Source organism: Camelus ferus, chromosome X (assembly GCF_009834535.1).
Source record: "Camelus ferus isolate YT-003-E chromosome X, BCGSAC_Cfer_1.0, whole genome shotgun sequence".
Lineage (NCBI taxonomy): Eukaryota > Metazoa > Chordata > Mammalia > Artiodactyla > Camelidae > Camelus > Camelus ferus.
In genome coordinates, this window is record NC_045732.1 from 46,582,581 (window position 1) to 46,600,752 (window position 18,172).

The following is an 18,172-nucleotide window of genomic DNA, read 5'->3' on the forward strand; positions in this document are numbered from 1 at the left end:
ATAACCTAGAGAACACTCTCACTCGTGTATCATGTGCAAGGCTATCGACTGAGGTATCATTTTGCAATAGCCAGGAACTAAACAACTGAACTAAATGTCAATCAAAACAGGAATAGTTAAATAAACAAGGTAGACTTTGTATACTGTGGAATCCTAGATAGCAGTTACAAAAATGAGGTAGACTTGTATACTGATATAAATTTCAAACATATATTGTTGAAATAAAAGCAAGTTGAAAAACCATATATGCAGTATGATAGCATTTATCTTTAAAAACAACAGGAGAACATACACACACACACACACACACACACACACACACACACACACAGACATACAGAAAAACATCTTGAATGCTACCCACCAGGCAGGTAAAAGTAGTTACTTCTAGATTAGGATTAGGTGATAAATCAAGGGGGATTTTATCTTCATCCGTATTGTTTATGTTTTTATACTAGAAATTTATTCATGTATTAAATACATAAATAAATTTAGAAATGCCAAAATTTTAAAAGGCATATAACAAATGTATTACTAAATGTACATATACATATGTGCATAGAAAACTATCTAGTGATGATACACACCAAACTTAATAGCCATGGTCAAACAAGAGCCTAGCTGAAAACTTAAAAGGAAGATCTGGGGAATGAAATGTCCATGGGGGACTTTAAAAAGCTCTGATATATTTCTGGAGAGCTAGAAAACTGTGTGCATGCTCAGGAAAGACCTGAAAAGGTTAGGAAAGACCTAAAAGGCCTTCATCTTGTACCTCTGGCTGACTTTGAAGCCCTGCTCAAGAAGTAAACACAAATACTAAGACAGAGTTGTAAAGAGCCTGAGCGTTGAAGGCAAGCCCCAACATATACACAGAGCCTTAGAGAAATGCTGGAAGAGTTGCAGGTTCAAGGCATTTAAGGAAATGAGACCAATCATTAGCTAACCACTAAAGTAAGTGAGCAGACACTTCTGTGATCACAAACTACAGGGAATTAATAGAGTTGGTCCAGTAAAGTCACTAAACGAAAACAAGTTAGATTTATTTTAGGAATATAAGATTTGTTTAGCATCCAAAAATCAATTAGTACAATATACCATATCAACAGAAGAACAAAAATAATGTGATCATGTCAACAGATGATGAAAAAACATTTGACAAATTCATGATAAAAACACTCAACAAACTAGGTATAGAAGGGAATCTCCTCAACCTGGTAGGGGCATCTATGAAAAATCCACAGCTAACATCATACTTAACAGTAAAAGATTGAATGTTTTTCCCCTAAGGTCAGGAACAAGACAACAATATCTATTCTTGCCACCTCTATTCAACATTGTACTGGAGGTTCCAGCCAGGACAATTAGGCAAGAAAAGGAAATAAAGGTATCCAGACCAGAGAGGAAGAAGTAAAACTATCTCTGTTCACAGATGACTATCTTGTGATCTACCTTGTATATAGAAATCCTAAAGAATCCATTAAAAAAACTATTAGAAATAACAAGTTCAGCAAGCTTGGAGACACAAGATCAATACACAAAGCTCAATAAACAATTTGAAAATGAAATTAAGTAACAATTCCATTTACAAAAGCATTGAGAATAATAAAATATTTAGGAATAAATTTAATAAAAGAAGTGTAAAACTTATGCTCTGAAAATTTTTTTAAATTACTATTGAAAGATATTAAAGAAGACCTAAATAAATGGAAAGACATCCGATGTTCATGAATCGAAAGGCTTGAAAGGTGCCAATGCCTCCTAAATTGATGTACAGATTCAATAAAATCCCTGTGAAAATCCCCGCTGGCTTCTTTGCATAATATGACAAGCTGATCCTAATAAGCATATGAAAATGCAAAGAACCTGGAATAGCCAAAACAGCCTTGAAAAAGAACAAAGTTGGAGCACTCACATTTCCCAATTTCACAACTTACTACAAAGCTACAGCAATCAAGGCGGTGTAGTAATGGCATAAGGATAGACATATAGAGCAATGGAATAGACTTGAGAGTCCAGTTGCTTCTTGACAAGGATGCCAAGACAATTCAATGGGTAAAGAATAGTTTTTTCAACAAATGATGCTGGGATAACTGAGTATCTACGTGCAAAAGATTAAAGTTTGGACTGCCATTTACACTATATACAAAATTAACTCAAAATGGATCAAAGACCTAGATGTAACATCTAAAACCATAAAACTCTTAGAAGAAAACAAAGGCATAAATCTCTGTGACCTTGTATTAGGCAATAGTTTCTAAAGATATGACACCAAACACACAAGCAACAAGAGAAAAAATAGATGAATGACTTCATCAAAAAAATTTTAAGATGTGTGCTTCAAAGGACACTATCAATAAAATGAAAAAAAAACCCAAAGAATAGAAGAAAATATTTGCAAGGCATATAAATGATAAGAGGTTAGTGTCCAGAATATATAAAGAACACACACAACTCAACAATAAAAAGATAAATAACCCAATTGTAAAAATAGGCAAAGAATCTGAATGGACATTTCTGCAAAGAAGATACACAAATTGCTGATTAGCACATGAAACATTATTAGCAGTCAGGGAAATACAAACCAAAACCAATATGAGACACCACTTCATACACATTAGGATGGCTAAAATTAAAGACATGATAAAACTAAGAATATGGAGAAATTAACAATCGTTATATATTGCTGGTAAGAATGTAGAATGGTATAGTTGCTATGAAAAACAGTCTGGCAGTTTTTCCAAAAGTTAAACACAGAGTTGTCATATGACTGAGCAATTCCACTTAGTTATATACCCAAGAGAAGTGAAAACATACATCCAGATGAAAACCTGTACATCAATGCTCATAGCAGCATTATTCATAATAACCAGAAGTGGAAACAATCCAAATGTCCATCAACAAATGAATGGATAAATAAAAATAATATATTAATGTAGTGGAATATTGTTTGGCAATAAAAAGGAATGAAGTACTGATGCATGCTACAACATGGATGAACCTTGAAAAGATGTAAGTGAAAGAATCCAGCCACAAAAGATCACATATTATATGGTTACATTTATATGAAATGTCCAGAACAGGCAAATCCATAAAGACAGAAAGATTAGTTATTGCCTGGGGGTGGGGTAGGAGGGGTGGGTAACGGGGAAAAATGAGTGACTGCTAATGGGTGTGGGTTTCTTTTTGCGGTGATGAAAATACTCTAAAATGTATAGTGGGGATGGTTATACAACTTTGTGAATATACTAAAAAATCACTGAGTTGTACACTTTAAAAAGAGTGAGTTTTGCAGTCTATTAATTCCATCTTAATTTTTTTAAAAAAGAAATTTAAACAGTTACCATATGATCCAGGTATTACACTCCTAGGTGTATACCTAAAGGGAAATTAAAACATCTATCCACACAAAAACCTATACAAGGCTGTTCATAGAGCAATATTCAAAATAGTCCAAGTGGATATTACTGACGAATGGACAAACAAAATGTTGTATATTTGTACAATGGAATATGATTTAGCAATAAAAGGGAATGAAGTAATGATACACACTATAAGATGATCCTTGAAAACCTTGTGTTAAGTGAAACAAGGCAGTCACAAAAGATGTCATATTATATGATTCCATTTACATGAAATAGAGGTTAGTGGTTGCTGAGGGCTAGAGAAGGGGGTGGGAATGGGGAGTGACTGCTAATGGGTATGAGTTTCTTTTGGGGGGTGATGAAAATATTCTAAAATTAGATTGTGGTGATGGTTGCACAACTCTGAATAACTAAAATCCATTGAAATGCAGTTTAAATGGGTGAATTTTATAATATGTGAATTATATCTCAATAAAGCTGTTAAAAGAAACAATTCAGAACTGTACACCTAAAAAAAAGATTTTAAAAAGGCACAAGAACCTTTGAAAATAGTCTTAAGAAAGCTAAATCTCAAAGTACAAACATAGAACAAAAAGGGCACTTTTAAATACATTCAGAACAAAAAGCTGGAGGGAGAAATAGGTCTCTGCCTTGTGCTAGCAGTATAATACTGATAAATGACAAAGAGGTAAAATTCCTCAATTACCATTTCTGCTTCTGCCTTCTCAGTCCCCAAGAGGGAACTGAAGCCCAACAGGAGTAAAGAGGTAGTAAGTAAGAACTCAACTACTTTAATAAGAGTTCACATATCTTGGACCAGATGAATTATAGCTGAGGGAACTGAGAGTAATTTCAAACAAGAATGCTGAAGCTATGTCAATGATATTTGAGGAATCACAGAGAAGGATGTTCCAGAAGACTGGGCAGATGTAATTTCAATTTAAAAAAAAAAAAAGAGGTAAAAGTTAATTCCATAAATTACAGACCAGTAAGTTTGATATAAGTCTTCTAGATTATTACAGGGATGGATTATTACAGGGACGGCTTGCAAGAGCCTAGAAATGGAATAAGCACTAGAAACCAGCTTGAATTCACTAAGAAAAAGTCAATTTAGGCTAATCCTTATTTCTTTTTTGTACTGTTACTAAGCTGGTCACTATGAGAAATATGATAGACATAGTATATCTGGACTTTAGCAAGGCATTTGATGAAATCTTTTATGAGATCCTTAAGTACAAAATTGAGAAATGGGAGCTGGTTGTTAATTTTTGTTAGATAGATTAATAATCGCTTGAAAGACCATTCCCAAAGCATGCAGATTACCAAATCACTATCATGCTAGACAGAGGTTTCTAATAGCATACACCATGGGGTTCTTTTAGCCTTAGGAGCTTCATTATTTATCTCCAACAACTTAAAGGAAGATATGGAAACCATGCTGATGAGGTTTATAAGTGACAACATCTGGGAAGGGCAGTGAATACTTGAGACGACAGAATCAGGATATTGATTTTAATTATAAGTAGTTGGGGGTAAAACAAAACAAAACAAAAACTAAAACTTGCCTGGGCCAGATGAAATCAAACCAAGGGCCAGATGCAAATTTCATACCTAAATTAAAAAATGAGTGCAAGGGAAAGAAACAATTTTTCACTATTTCTGAAATTAGCCTCAAGCTTGAATTGTAGCTACTGTTAGAATGTGATCTGAAATGTCCCAGTCAAGACACCAACAATAGCAATAAAAGGACTAGAAGTTTTTATCAACAACTGTGGCCTTAATTACTCTCACCTTCTTTTAGACGATCACCTTCAGCCTTGGTTTTCTTCTGTCTTTCTGATCCAGCAAGGTCTACAAGATGCAGCTTGGAGCGAAAACTGCTATTCCTGTGATCACAACAGGACCCAGTGAGAATGGTACACAAACTAGAGGGTAGCTCAATAGGAAAGCTCACCTGCCAGCTCTCACCTTCTTTCAAGTCAGCCAAAATGGCTCCATTTGTTACTAGTATTCAGAGTACTGATGCCTGATCATTTGTCATATCAATTGAAGAAGCAACCTATTAGTCAACCTTAGTAGAACTAATGTTAAAAATCTTGACTCTTTAAATTGTAACTTACTTGTCACTTTTCTTTCTTTGCTCTATGGAGATTGTAAAGATGGCATGAGATCGGGATGACTGGGAGTTCATAGCTGTGGAGGCCACAGTCCTACAGTTGTTGCCCTGTTCCAAACAGGAAACGGTATCCAGGGCAACTAAAACAGTCTTCTCAGTAAGTCCCACAATCTAATTCAGAGAAAGGAAAAACTCTCTTATGATTCAACTTCAAACACTTCATCAGAAATATAAGGAATAGTGGTTGAAAACAATACTGCCTTGATGTTCTAGTCATGCTAATGTTATGCTAATGAGGACCATTTTAACTAGCAACTCTGTGATCACTGCAAACCAAGGTTTCCAATCTCCGCTAGGGACCTAAAGTAAGGATGCTAATCAATACTGGAGCTAGAGAAGATCTCTAGATTTTAGGATAGCAATGGATAGGTGCCTTCCAGGGAGCCCCAAGTGAAGGAAAGCTTTGGCCCTAAGGACAGCAAGAGCAACACAAATAGCTACGGTATTTCTCTTTGCTACTTTCTCCTCCGTGTGACCCTATATTCCTCCTGATATCTCCGACCCATTTTATACCTAATTTTCACCAGGGGAAATAGCATGTTACTGTTTCCATTGGATTAGGAAGCCAGGAAAACAGGGTCCTAGGCTTGGTACTGTATCTATCCAGGAGAATTTATACAAGTCAAGAGGCTCTTGGAGGCTCTGGAGATTGAACTAGAGGATTAGGAAGTCCCTTCTAGCCCCAATATGCTATGATTTTATTACTCTATAGCTTCCAAATCTACATCTGTTGCCCTGATTTTTAGTCCTTTATTTCAAATTGACTGCAACTTACACTTTGAAATCAGTAAATGATAAGCCAAAATCATCTTCCTTCCACCACCACTGATTCTTGCCACCATTTCTCCATTTCTGTTAAGATCTCTATTCTCAAAACCTCAGATTCACCTTCAGTTCCTCCAAATCTCATCTATCACCAACTCCGAGTCATTCTTCTTTTGAATCCATTGCTTCCTTTCCCTTTCCACATCTACTTGCCTAATTCAGGCCCATATTACTTCATCCTTGAAAAATAAGGTAAAGTTTCCCCACTTGGCCTTCCTCGTCCTCTTCTTTCTCTTTTTCAATCCATTCTTGTTTAGTCTTCTGAAAATCCTGATTCCTAAAATGTCACCAAACTCCTAAGCCTTGTGCTAGATAATGATAGTACAAAGAGACTTTAAGATACTCTCCTAACCTCCCAGGAGCTAACTTAGTTGGAGGTATACACACAAGATAAAAACTTGGTAAAAGTAGCCACCACAGTCCTTCATTTGGCAGTATTAAATAGCTTATATACTATTCAAAGGGATAAAAACTAAGCTCTTTAGTCCAGTTTCATAATCTGGTCCTAACATATCTCCTATTACTCGCCAGCCCATATCCTTTAATCCAGACAGACTGATCTAGTCTTATCATCCCCATGAGTATATTTTCTGCTTTCCTGTTTAAGCTATTCCTTACTACAAATATACCCTTACTGCCTTTCTCTCCGCATCCTTACATTCCATCCATCCCATCTGAAGAGTGTTTACCAACTTGTCCTTACCCACCTCAATCTGAGTCAGAAACTCACACTTCTCTGTATTGCAAATTTCACCTCAAATAATGCTTGGGACTTAATTCCTGCCTTAGTATGGGGGGCATATAAAAGATCTTAGAACTGGGTTAAGGGCCAGCTCGGTACCAACCTTCTTTCTGGTGAAAGCATGCATATTACCCAGGTTTCTTATCCCAACTATCCAAATTATCTTCCTGTATTCCATGTTTATCAGGCTTTCAAAATAGGTCTGATCCTTCAAGCCTTGCTTTAGTGCCTGGCTAATGACTTAATGACCCAGAAGGAAAAAAAATTTCAGAAGCACAGGCACCTGCCCCTCAAGCACCTGTACCCTAAATTTCAACTTTCTATGCAGGGATGAGAAGGAGAAGAAGATGGGCAAGGTATTATTTTACCAAGTTCTCCTCAGTCTGTACTACCCTATTTTTATCCACTTCCAACATAAATTTTCCCACTCCTGAATACTCAAGCTGGTGCTAGAACCAAATTCTGCCTGTTTTCAACACTGGCTTCTGGATTTGGCCCACTCTCATATACAAAACTCCCAACCTTGCCTCAAACTTTGTTCAGCTACGGCCTCTCATCCTACATCTATCTATACCTTGTAACAGAAGCCTCTCAAATAAGTGATCTCTTCTTCCTATGGTACTTATAAGTTTAAAATTTTTTATATTATTTTATTTTTAAACTATCATCCCAGAGATCTAGCACAATGTCCATTACAGTGCTGTCCAACAGAATTTTCTATGACCATGGAAATGTTCTATATCTGTGCTATCCAATACAGTATCCACTAACCACATGCAGCTACTGAGCACTTGCTATGTGGCCAGTGTGACTAAGGCACTGAATGTTAAACTGTATTCAGTTTTAGTTCATTTAAGTTTAAATAGCCATTTGTGGCTAGTGGCTACCATACTGGACAGCTCAGCCTCAGAACTCTGTAAATAGCTAATAAACACATAACTGATATTAGCATTCCCTCAAGGTGGGGAGAGTACAGCTCAGTGGTGGAGTGCATACTTAGCATGCACGAGGTCCTGGGTTCAATCCCCAGTACCTCCATTAAAAACAAACAAACAACAACAACAAAAAACTAAGCATTCCCTCAAGAGGTAACAGAAAGGTCTAAAACTTCCTTCTCTGCAAGAGTTCCCATCTAGGAATTCTAGATTAATAAAGGGAATTAGGACTACACAAAATCTGAAAGACTGAGATGGTAATAGTCATTTAAAACCACAGGGGCAAATAAAAGGAGTGTGAACTTCAGTAGTGGCCAACATTTTTTAATAACATCAAATGAGAGGCAAACACACCTTTATGCCTTCCTTAGGATCCTCCCGTATACTTATTTGAGGGGCTTTCTCACGAGATGGGCATAGAAGATCCAAGATTTCTTCATTGTAAATCTGGTATTATTGAAAACAAAGTGGTAAAAATAAGATGTTAACAGTGATCATTGAGGAGTGGTGGGGTCACAAGTGATTTTTTAAATTCTTTGTGATTTTCTCTATTAAATATTTTTTTGCAACAAATTTGTTGTTTTTATGATTAAGAAAAGGATTTTAACCCTGCACGTAATCATTTGATACTTAAAAGAATAAATTTATATATTACTTATACCAAAATTGAGACTGCTCTCTTAAGACAGTCTCCTAGGAATAGCAGACACAATGAAAAGTTACATGGATCCCAAATTCAGTTCTTTGATGGTGTCATAACAATGTCACCTTCACCAATTTTGTTGAAATGTAAGTAACAGGTCCTTAGTGGAGGGCGGAAATGGGAAGCAAAAAGGAGTAGAAATCAGTATTTCAACAGCAACCAGAACTTAAAGTACTAAAACAGTGTTTGCACATGGTAAGCACCATGTTTGTTTGCTATTATTGCTGTTGCTAGTATTTAATATATCAGGCTCCTAAGTTATTTTCACATTTGGTCAACTTGGACACAAGTGGGTTAATCAAGAGATTCAAGAAGGCTAATCTTAGGCTAATCTTAATGATGTTTAACTCCCCATCTTCCAACTCTACCTCATACAATTTATAATTGCATTCTTAAATTATATACATCTAATTACTGTTCTTTAAAGCTAAGACATCTTATCACTTCTATGGAATTAACCAGCTAGTTTCCCAGAAGCTGTAAGTTTCTCTGAATATGTGTTTTTGGTGCCATGAGGCTAAATATAACTGGTCAATCTACTTGTAATACTGATATATACTAGAATGAAAATACGCACAAAGGCAGGGACTTTAACCTGTTTTGTTCACTGATACATCTCAAGTACCTAGAACAGGGCCTGTAACATAGTAGGTAGTCAATAAATATCTGTTGAACAAACACACTCTACTGTCACTTATGCATCTCAGTAATTCATCCAATTTTTCTAATATTCTTCATGGAGTGGTAGTATTATCACTCAAACCTCAAAACAGTAAAGGGATAGCAAATATTTCTCTACAGACTCTACAGGGGATCAATAATAGAGGTCAAGTTGGAATTAAAGGATTCCTATCATCTTTTTATATGGCAATGCCAACTGCTCTAACAATCAAACAGACTATTCTGACAACAAGGAAAGAACTGGGTGGGAGCCAGATCTAACTGAGCCAGTAAGTTTTCTCTATCAATTTATTAAAATGTAACTTACTAAAAATGCAATTTATTAATTTGAGTCATGCCAGGAAAAATCTGATTTGTATTTATTTTTCTACCCAAAGATAAATTTGAACTCAAAATAATTAAATATAGATCATTTACCTCCAAGTATGATACTTTCAGAGTGAATTCGAAGTCACTCTTTTTATCAATTTCTTTGAAGAGCAGTTGTATTACCCTAGGAATGACCCCAACTGTTGGTTCATTTTCTTGCTCTGCAGTATAGGCACCTCCCATCGAATAGGTTTTTCCAGAGCCAGTCTGCCCATAGGCCAGGACGGTTGCATTGTATCCTGGCAAAATAGAAGTCACATGCATAGTGGTGCTCACATATTTTCATCCAATCAATATACTTTATTTCCTTCAGCAATTACTTGTTACAAAATTGAGACTGCTCTATAAAGACAAGGGTCTCTTAGAAATGTCAGACACAAAGAAAAGTTATATGGGTGCCATGAGTTTGCACTACTCCAAATAAGGAAAGAGGAAAAATACCAACCCCAGGATGTATGCCTCTCTTGACAGCCCTTAAAAGCTAGGAAGTAAAACACTTGATATGACTGAGATATTGAAGGTGGCCAAGTGATCGTCTAAAACTCATTCAGAGCTTTATAAAGAATTAGTAGAATTAGAAGCTGCATATTAAACAGAAGGGATTCCAACATATATTTCTTTTAACAGTCTTCATTTGAAAAGGCAACAAAGTTGCTTTTTACAGTCAATGAAAGCATCCACTCCTTATTTGAATTCTCAGACTGCATTTGGACCATATTATCAGCCTCCTCACAGAAATGTCATCATTTAAGTATAATTTAATGTGATATATACCCTTTGCTTTTTTCCTTTTTGAAAGAACTTGTTTGTCTAAATGATGTTCTAGGAGATGGTAAGATGTTAAATTGAGGTTTTCACTGTAATAGATTGCTAATATCACCTGGCCTGACTATGGGGCAAGAGAGTAACATTCCACAATCTTCTGCAAAACCACAGATATATATTCATAGTAATAACTAGGGAAACCAAGTTTCAGTAGTTTTTACAAAAAACTTGGGGTGCCGTTGAGTTGACTGAAAAATACTGGCTTTATCTTTGCAACCGAGAGCAATGTTAAACAAACACGTATACATTGGAATCACTTTCTACTTTATATTGCCTCTAAAGACTATAATTTAATTCTCAGTTTTCCAAGTTAAGAATATGAAAGTAGAACTATAGTGTTCTTACTAAGCTGTGAAGGTACATTCTGAGGAAAATGACAAGACAATGAAAGAATGTCTAAGGGATGTCTAAAGGAAAGGAGGGATGGTTAATTAGAATAGACTTCGACAGAATCAAATAATGGCCCTCCAAATATGTAAATAGGAAAAAGATTAACTTTATAGTAGAGAAGCCTGGCAGATATCACCTTAATCAAATGATCAAAATTAACATCAGCAGTAATGGAACAAATCAAAATCGTGTGCTGCCAAGTAGGATGAGAAGAATACAACACCACTTCTGTGATATTGCTGCTGAAGATTACAACCTGAATCTAATCATAAATAAACATCAGACAAACCAAAACTGAAAAAGTTTACAAAATAACTGGCCTGTGATCTTCAAAAGTGTTATGATCATGAAAGTCAAAAAAAAAAAAAAAAAGACTTGAAGGAGTTTTAGAATGAAGGAGAATACAGAGGCAGTACAACTAAATACAACATATGATTTTGAACTAGATCCTTTTGCTATAAAGGACATTATTGGGACAATTGATGAAACGTGAATGAGGTCTGAGGACTAGATGGTAGTGATGTAGCAATGGAAATTTCATGATTTTGATGGTTGTATTATAGTTTTGTAGGAGAAACTTCTTGTTTACAGCAAATATACACTGAAGTGTTCAGGGGGCCATTGGGTCAACAACTCACCTTAAATGGTTCAGGAAAAAAAAGTGCTTTATGCCATCCTTGCAACATTTCAATAAGTTTGAGATTATTGCTTTAATATTAAAATTAAATATTAATATTATATAACACAATATACAATATAATAAACATATAAGTATATACTATGTAATATTAACTTAATATTTAATAAAAATTTGAAACAAAGTGTTCAATGTACCTTGAGCCATGACATCATTTTTTTAAAAAGTGAAAAAAAATGTGAATAGCTGTTGCCTGGAAGAAAGCTTCTGTTTGTCCAGAGGGATGAACTAACATCACTGGGTAGAAATTATTGGGAAGCAAATTTCATCTCAATATAATCTAACACAATTATAATCTAACACAATTGGTCCCAAAACCAATCAACAGGACTACCTTGTGAGTCAGTGATATCCTTGTCAAAGAAAAAAAATTTAAAGACATGCTGGGAGTTCACTTAACAGAGATATTGCTAGAAAGTATTTTTTTGGGGGTGGAAAGTTAGATTAGATGATGTACAAATGTCCCTTTCATCTTTAAGGGACCAGTATGTCACAGTTATGCTTCTTTTAAATAGCCTTCTGCTTTGAATCCTGAATAACTGCTGTGCTAGAATAACAATTAGACACATCGCAGGCACTGCTCCCCTCTTCAGAACCTTGCAGTGGTCTTCAATAACACAAAAGTTTTAGCTTCCACAATAAAGATTTTTAACTGGCCAGAGTATTCAGGGGCTTTAGGAAACCTAAATGAATTCTACTCATCATTCAAGACTTACCTCAAAGGTTCCCTATGTTGTGAAATTCAGCCCAAATGCCCCAAGCTGAGTTAGTGTCATCCTTTTTGTTTTTATCCCATTTTGTATGAAAGCACTACTATTTCTATTGTATATTTTTAAGTTTTAAAATATTTTTCTTAAAGATAGAAGCAAAATTGGTTTTAATTTTTTATGTATTTAAAACTACGTACATAGTCATCTACTTGCACTCCTACCCCTGGACTTTGAACTCCTCTGGGGCCCGGAAGCTATGTTATTTATCTCTGAATCCCTCAACAGGCTCTGCAGTGCCTGGGCCTCAGGTAGATTGGCACACTGATCATCATCAGCACCCATCAAAGAGCTTAGAATCTAACGAGTTTCCAGGACAAACAAACAAACAAACAAACAAACAAAAATATATACAGGTTAAAGATGAGCAGAGCCATAGAAAGCTAATATAGTATAAAACTAGTTTCAAGGGTACAGATACTTTCACAAGTAACATTGTGTTAGTCCCTAGGTTATGGGCTTTTTGAAATCAGGACTCATGTTTCATTCATTCCTGTATTTGAAGCACCCAATCACAGTGCCTGACACAAAAGGTATGCTCAAGAACCATTTGAAGAATCAAACAGCCTCACCTTTAAATATGCCTTTTATAAGTGGAGCTACTGCTGTATTGAAGACTTCTTCCTGTTCAGTAGAGGGGTCAAACACAAAATCGTAGGTAAAGGATTTGTCAGTACCAACCACCACCTAGAGAAGGCAAAGAACAAGAAGTAAGTAAAAAAACGAAAGGCCAGACCACGCCCCTCACTGCCATTCGGCCCCAGCTGTTAAGAGGCAGGCCCCGGACTTCGCTACGCACCTGAGGTTCCCCGGGTACGAAGGAAAGGCACATCTGGCAGCCCTCACTTATCTCTTTGGGGACCAGCGGGCGACATCGCAGGGCCACTCTTACAGGAATTCCCTTCACCTCTTCCTTCATGATCCTAACTCGACACCGTCTCTGCGGGGGAAAAAAAGATGCTTGTTGATGAATCTTGGTGGGTCAGCAGGGGTGGGAGGGCGTCCTCCCTCAGTTCTGGCCCTCCTCGGGGGGTGGGGTGGGTTAGGGAACTCAGCGGTAGCCTATGGTGGCAGCCTCCCCCTACCAGCGGGATCGCTGCCTCAGGGAGGTCACTGTCCCTCGGACTTGGCCACTACAGGACTGCCCGTCAGCCCGACCCTCTGAAGAGAACGAAGTGGCGTCTGAAATGGAAAGGAGAAGCCCAACGGAGATGGCGACAAAGAACCAAAGTCCCAGGGTGCCGGGAAAGTCAGATCCTGAACTAAGGTGTGCCCCCTTAACTCACCAAACTAAACGTCTCTTCTCTGGTCTCCTGCCGCCCTTGTCCCAACCGGAGATTTAACCGCCAAGTTTCAAATCGGACCCGGAGGCGCCAGCCAATCGGAGCGCAGACAGCCTGCAGGAGGAGCACGCACGCGGCGCGCGCAAGAAGACGCTTTGGGGAGGGGGGCCCGCGCGCCGCACTCTGATCCCGCCCCTTTCCGATTCCGCCCCTTTCAGACCCCGCCGAACATCCGCTTCCGGTTCCCAGACAGAATTGGCGGTGAGCTGAATCCGAGGTGGCAGAGGCCAGCCGGCGGGAGAGGTGGTACAATATTTACCGTGTCGTGTTCGCGGGACTCAGGCAGGATGCGGGACGGGAATCTGGAAGGTGGCTGGTGGTAAAGGAAGGTCGATCTGGGGACCCTCCCCCCGACCGGTACTGATCACTTTAGGGAAGCTGGGGGCGGGGCCTGGCCCTGAGTCCCTGTGGAGAGTTGAAGTCTGCATTCCCTTGGATTTCAAAAGTAATCAGATCTTTTTAGACGCAATCCTGGTTTCCTTTTCTTTAAGATGAAGACGGTAACATCTATTTCCCAGGATTGTTGTGAGGAAGGAGATTATTTCTATAGTGTGCCTAACAGGTTGCTTGGCATCCAGATACTCAGTAGATAGTTTTCTCCCTTCTCTCCCAAAATCTTTATCACCTAGAAGTGGGCTGGGCCCGTAGACTGACAGCCTTGGAATGGGTTGGAGTTGTTTTCTGAAACTTCATGGGCTACTTGCCCTTCTGAACCATTTTCACCAGCTTTTTTTTCTCTCTCTATATTTTTTATTGAGGTACAATGTTATGTCAGTTTCTGGTGTACAGCGTAATGCTTCAGTCATACATGAACATACGTATATTTGTTTTCATGCTCTTTTTCACCATAAGTTACTACAAGATATTGAATATAGTTTACTGTGCTATACAGTGTGAACTTGTTGTATATCTATTTTATATATATTAATTAGTATCTGCAAGCCTCAAACTCCAATTTATCCCTTCCCAACCCCTTCCTCCCCTGGGGAAGTTTGTTTTCTATGTCTGTGAGTCTGTTTCTGTTTTGTAAATAAGTTCATTTGTCTTATTTTTTTAGATTCCACACATAAGTGATATCATATGGTATTTTTCTTTGTCTTTCTGGCTTATTTCATTTAGAATGACAATCTCTAGGTTCATCCGAGTTGCTGCAAAGGCATTATTTTACTATTTTTTATGGCTGAGTAGTAGTCTATTGCATAAACATACCACAGCTTCTCTATCCAGTCATCTGTCGATGGACACATTTTATCAGCTTTGATTCACCCTTCCATTATAGGGCCTTACCAGAGATGGACAGCCGGATTCCTTACGATGACTACCCAGTGGTTTTCCTGCCTGCCTATGAGAATCCGCCAGCTTGGATTCCTCCCCATGAGGTGGGAACCATCTATACCCTTGAGTAGGGGATTTTTCCCCATAGTAATGGGATGATATACACAAGGTAGGATGTCAGGGTTAGAAAGCTCAATGGAGAGTAAACTTAACCTTTGTTATAGCCAGGAGACCCACAGATTAGATTCTGAGCAACTGGGCCCACTGGGAGCTTCTTATGGAATCCTCTTGATAGAATCCATTTACATCAGAGAATTTTGGAAATTCGGAGCCCTAATTTCCATTCTGTTGAAGTAAAGAAGTGGGGAGCTGCTGGGCTGCTAGCATTTCCCCATGCTATCCATATATCCATTTGGACAGTGTTACCTGTTCTCCTTAACCTAAGTCTGTAACTTCACCTTTTCCTGACTTCAGGGTGATGCATTTGTGTTCTGGATGAAGGTAGTAAGACTGGTAGTAAGATTTGGGGGGTTGCTGTGTCTTGCAGAGGGTATACCACCCAGACTACAACAACGAGTTGACCCAGTTTCTGCCCCGTATCGTCACACTGAAGAAGCCCCCTGGAGCTCAGGTGAGCTTATGGAACAATTGCATCTTATTCCAGGCTAGATTTGGTGGTACCGGACCCAGAAGTTGGCCATGGTTGGGGGGATGGATTGGGACGCAGGCAGGGAAGTAAAGAAACTTCCTTTTGTGGGCAGAAAAGCTGAAATACCACTTCCACAACTTCTCACTTCTCTCTGAGGGATACAAGCCAAGCTATCATACAGTGATGCTACTAGATGCCCCTATTCTGTGCTCTTTTCTTACAGTTGGGATTTAACATCCGAGGAGGAAAGGCCTCCCAGCTAGGTATCTTCATCTCCAAGGTGGGTATGCCTGGTAGGCAGTATGGACAGCAACTTCCCTTTATTAAGTTATCAGACTGCAGAACCCTGATGTCCCAAGGTGGGGAAGCAGGCCGATTCAGTAGACTCATTGAAGGGGCATAATGAGGATACCTTTGCCCACTTAAAACTTCCCACCTGGCAAGCCATCTGTTTCCCTACATTGTCATACACACACACACACAAAAAACAATAGTACCTTACATTTGAATAGCACTTAATTTCACTTACAGTCTTTGAAATTATCTATTCTCTCTCACATCTATTTTCTCCTTACCAACAGGTGATTCCTGACTCTGATGCACATCGAGCAGGACTTCAGGAAGGAGACCAAGTCCTAGCGGTGAATGATGTGGATTTCCAAGATATTGAGCACAGCAAGGTGAGCACAGCACCTGGGCTGTGGTCAGGCAACAAGCCATCACAGGTAGGACACATTGGACAGGATTAGCCTAATCTGTAACTTGATAGGAAAGAATCTCTCTTTGATAAGAGGGAAGCTGCTATTAGTGACCCAGGAGGTTGGAGTGGCAAACTACTTTCCTCCTGTTGTGCTTCTGTCCTGGGTTATATCTCTTCATTTGTACAAGCTGCTGTGTTCCTTCCAGGCTGTTGAGATCCTGAAGACAGCTCGCGAAATCAGCATGCGTGTCCGCTTCTTTCCCTACAGTAAGTGCCACTCTTCGCTTACATGGCAGGGCCCTCAGTAGGAACTCTTTAAATGCTGATTACTAGAGGCCCCACAAGTTGGAGATGGGCGATTGGGAGCTCAGGCCAGAAACTAACCTGCTCTTTTCCTCCTTTTTGTTCCTCTTTTCCCCAGATTATCATCGCCAAAAAGAGAGGACTGTGCACTAGAGAGTTGGAACCCACAGCCCTCCCTGTGGAATCTTCCAGGAAAAGCTAACTAGACCTCAGGGAAGCCACTTGGGGAGCTCTACTCTCAGCCCCACCCTGGCAGAGTGGAGGGGGAGGATGGGGAGACACGAGGCCCTGCACTGAGCAAGCTAGCCAACTGCATTATCCAAACTGTACTGCACTTTCACTTCCCCAGTTTTCTAGGTGAGCTTCATTCCTGGAAAGGAGAAGGATGACAATGTCTGGGTATAGCTTAGCTTTTGGAGAACCCTGCTAGAAAAGGCAACTGACATTTATTAAATACCATGTGCTAGGCAGTTCCACACATGTCATAGCATTTTCATCAGAGTATAGAAATCAGTAGAAAAAGAGGGATTTGGTAGGGGGGTTCTCCCATCTAATCTGCCTGGCTTTCTGATCCCATCCTTACACTACCAGTCTCATAAACTTTGGAGACTCCAGTGGAACCCTGTTTTTCCCCCTCTCTCCTTCTATCTCTTCCCCCCAAAAGTAAAACACAATGCTGAGGAAATATTGGTGTGACTTTTGGATGATACTGATTGGGTGTCAAATGCTTTTGAGGAAAAATAAAAGCTCTTCCAAAGAGAGGAGCCACTAAGCAACAGAGCAGCACTGTACCTACTTTGCAACTATCTCTGTCTGGCCAGAACATTAGGGAGGCCCAGGACGCTTATCTGCAGTATAACCAAGGAATGGTATAGGGTGAGGGGTACTGGAGGAAACAGTGCCCCTCCCCCCATGAACTGTGGACATTTCTCAGCAAGGGGGCAGTATTAATATAATTCTGTCTTCTCTTTTCCCAGATTCATCTGGAACATAAACTAAGGGAGAGACTTAGATGCACTTCTTTTCAGGGACAACAGTAAGAAATTGGTTCCCAATTTCCACCTCATAGGTTGAGTATTATTGACCTCTGACTTCTCCAGTTTTCTTCACCTCAGCCCCCAAATAACCTTCTGCTCTATTCTTAGTTCTTTCGTACCAATCTGTGTTAGAGATTCCAGGCCACACCTTATGCCATTTCCTTGGCGTGTTCACAATACCCATTCAGAATAGAAAGTTTTCTAAAGAGGTATGGGGTGAAGTAGGACCCTGGAATAAAAGTCTCAAATTTGCCTTGAAAGAATCCTGGGAAGTGTTAGTATATATTTCAAAGCCCTTCCTCTGGAGAGTGATTCTTTTGGTCTGAGATGGAGCCTGGAAATCTGAATTTTTGAATAAGGTGAATAACAAACATAGGAAACAGTTCTAAATAC

The 18,172-nt window shown here is 38.9% G+C and overlaps 2 protein-coding genes across 8 annotated transcripts in view; one reads left to right on the forward strand and one right to left on the reverse strand.

Moving 5' to 3' along the window:
- Window positions 1-13,876, reverse strand: part of KIF4A (kinesin family member 4A) — a 79,963-nt gene extending 66,087 nt beyond the window's left edge. The window contains exons 1-7 of the mRNA XM_032474673.1: window positions 13,759-13,876; window positions 13,272-13,412; window positions 13,045-13,159; window positions 9,842-10,032; window positions 8,395-8,487; window positions 5,483-5,649; window positions 5,154-5,248 (exon numbers count right to left, since the gene is read on the reverse strand). Of these exons, the coding sequence (XP_032330564.1) occupies window positions 5,154-5,248; window positions 5,483-5,649; window positions 8,395-8,487; window positions 9,842-10,032; window positions 13,045-13,159; window positions 13,272-13,391 (781 nt within the window). The 5' untranslated portion in view covers window positions 13,392-13,412; window positions 13,759-13,876. The remainder of the gene's footprint in view (window positions 1-5,153; window positions 5,249-5,482; window positions 5,650-8,394; window positions 8,488-9,841; window positions 10,033-13,044; window positions 13,160-13,271; window positions 13,413-13,758) is intronic.
- Window positions 13,877-13,924: 48 nt separating this feature from the next.
- Window positions 13,925-17,518, forward strand: PDZD11 (PDZ domain containing 11). Of its 7 annotated transcripts, none has more exons than XM_006193905.3 (7): window positions 13,925-14,058; window positions 15,095-15,194; window positions 15,638-15,721; window positions 15,963-16,019; window positions 16,321-16,419; window positions 16,646-16,706; window positions 16,861-17,427. In XM_006193905.3, exons 2-7 carry the CDS (start codon window positions 15,108-15,110, stop codon window positions 16,893-16,895), a joined length of 423 nt encoding a protein of 140 aa, XP_006193967.1. In that variant the 5' UTR covers window positions 13,925-14,058; window positions 15,095-15,107; the 3' UTR covers window positions 16,896-17,427. The 7 variants fall into 7 exon arrangements, with proteins under 7 accessions (XP_006193967.1, XP_032330921.1, XP_014422481.1 ...); XM_032475030.1 differs by having other exon boundaries at window positions 13,980-14,016; window positions 16,861-17,518; XM_014566995.2 differs by having other exon boundaries at window positions 14,008-14,097; window positions 16,861-17,518.
- The last annotated feature ends 654 nt before the right edge of the window (window positions 17,519-18,172 follow it).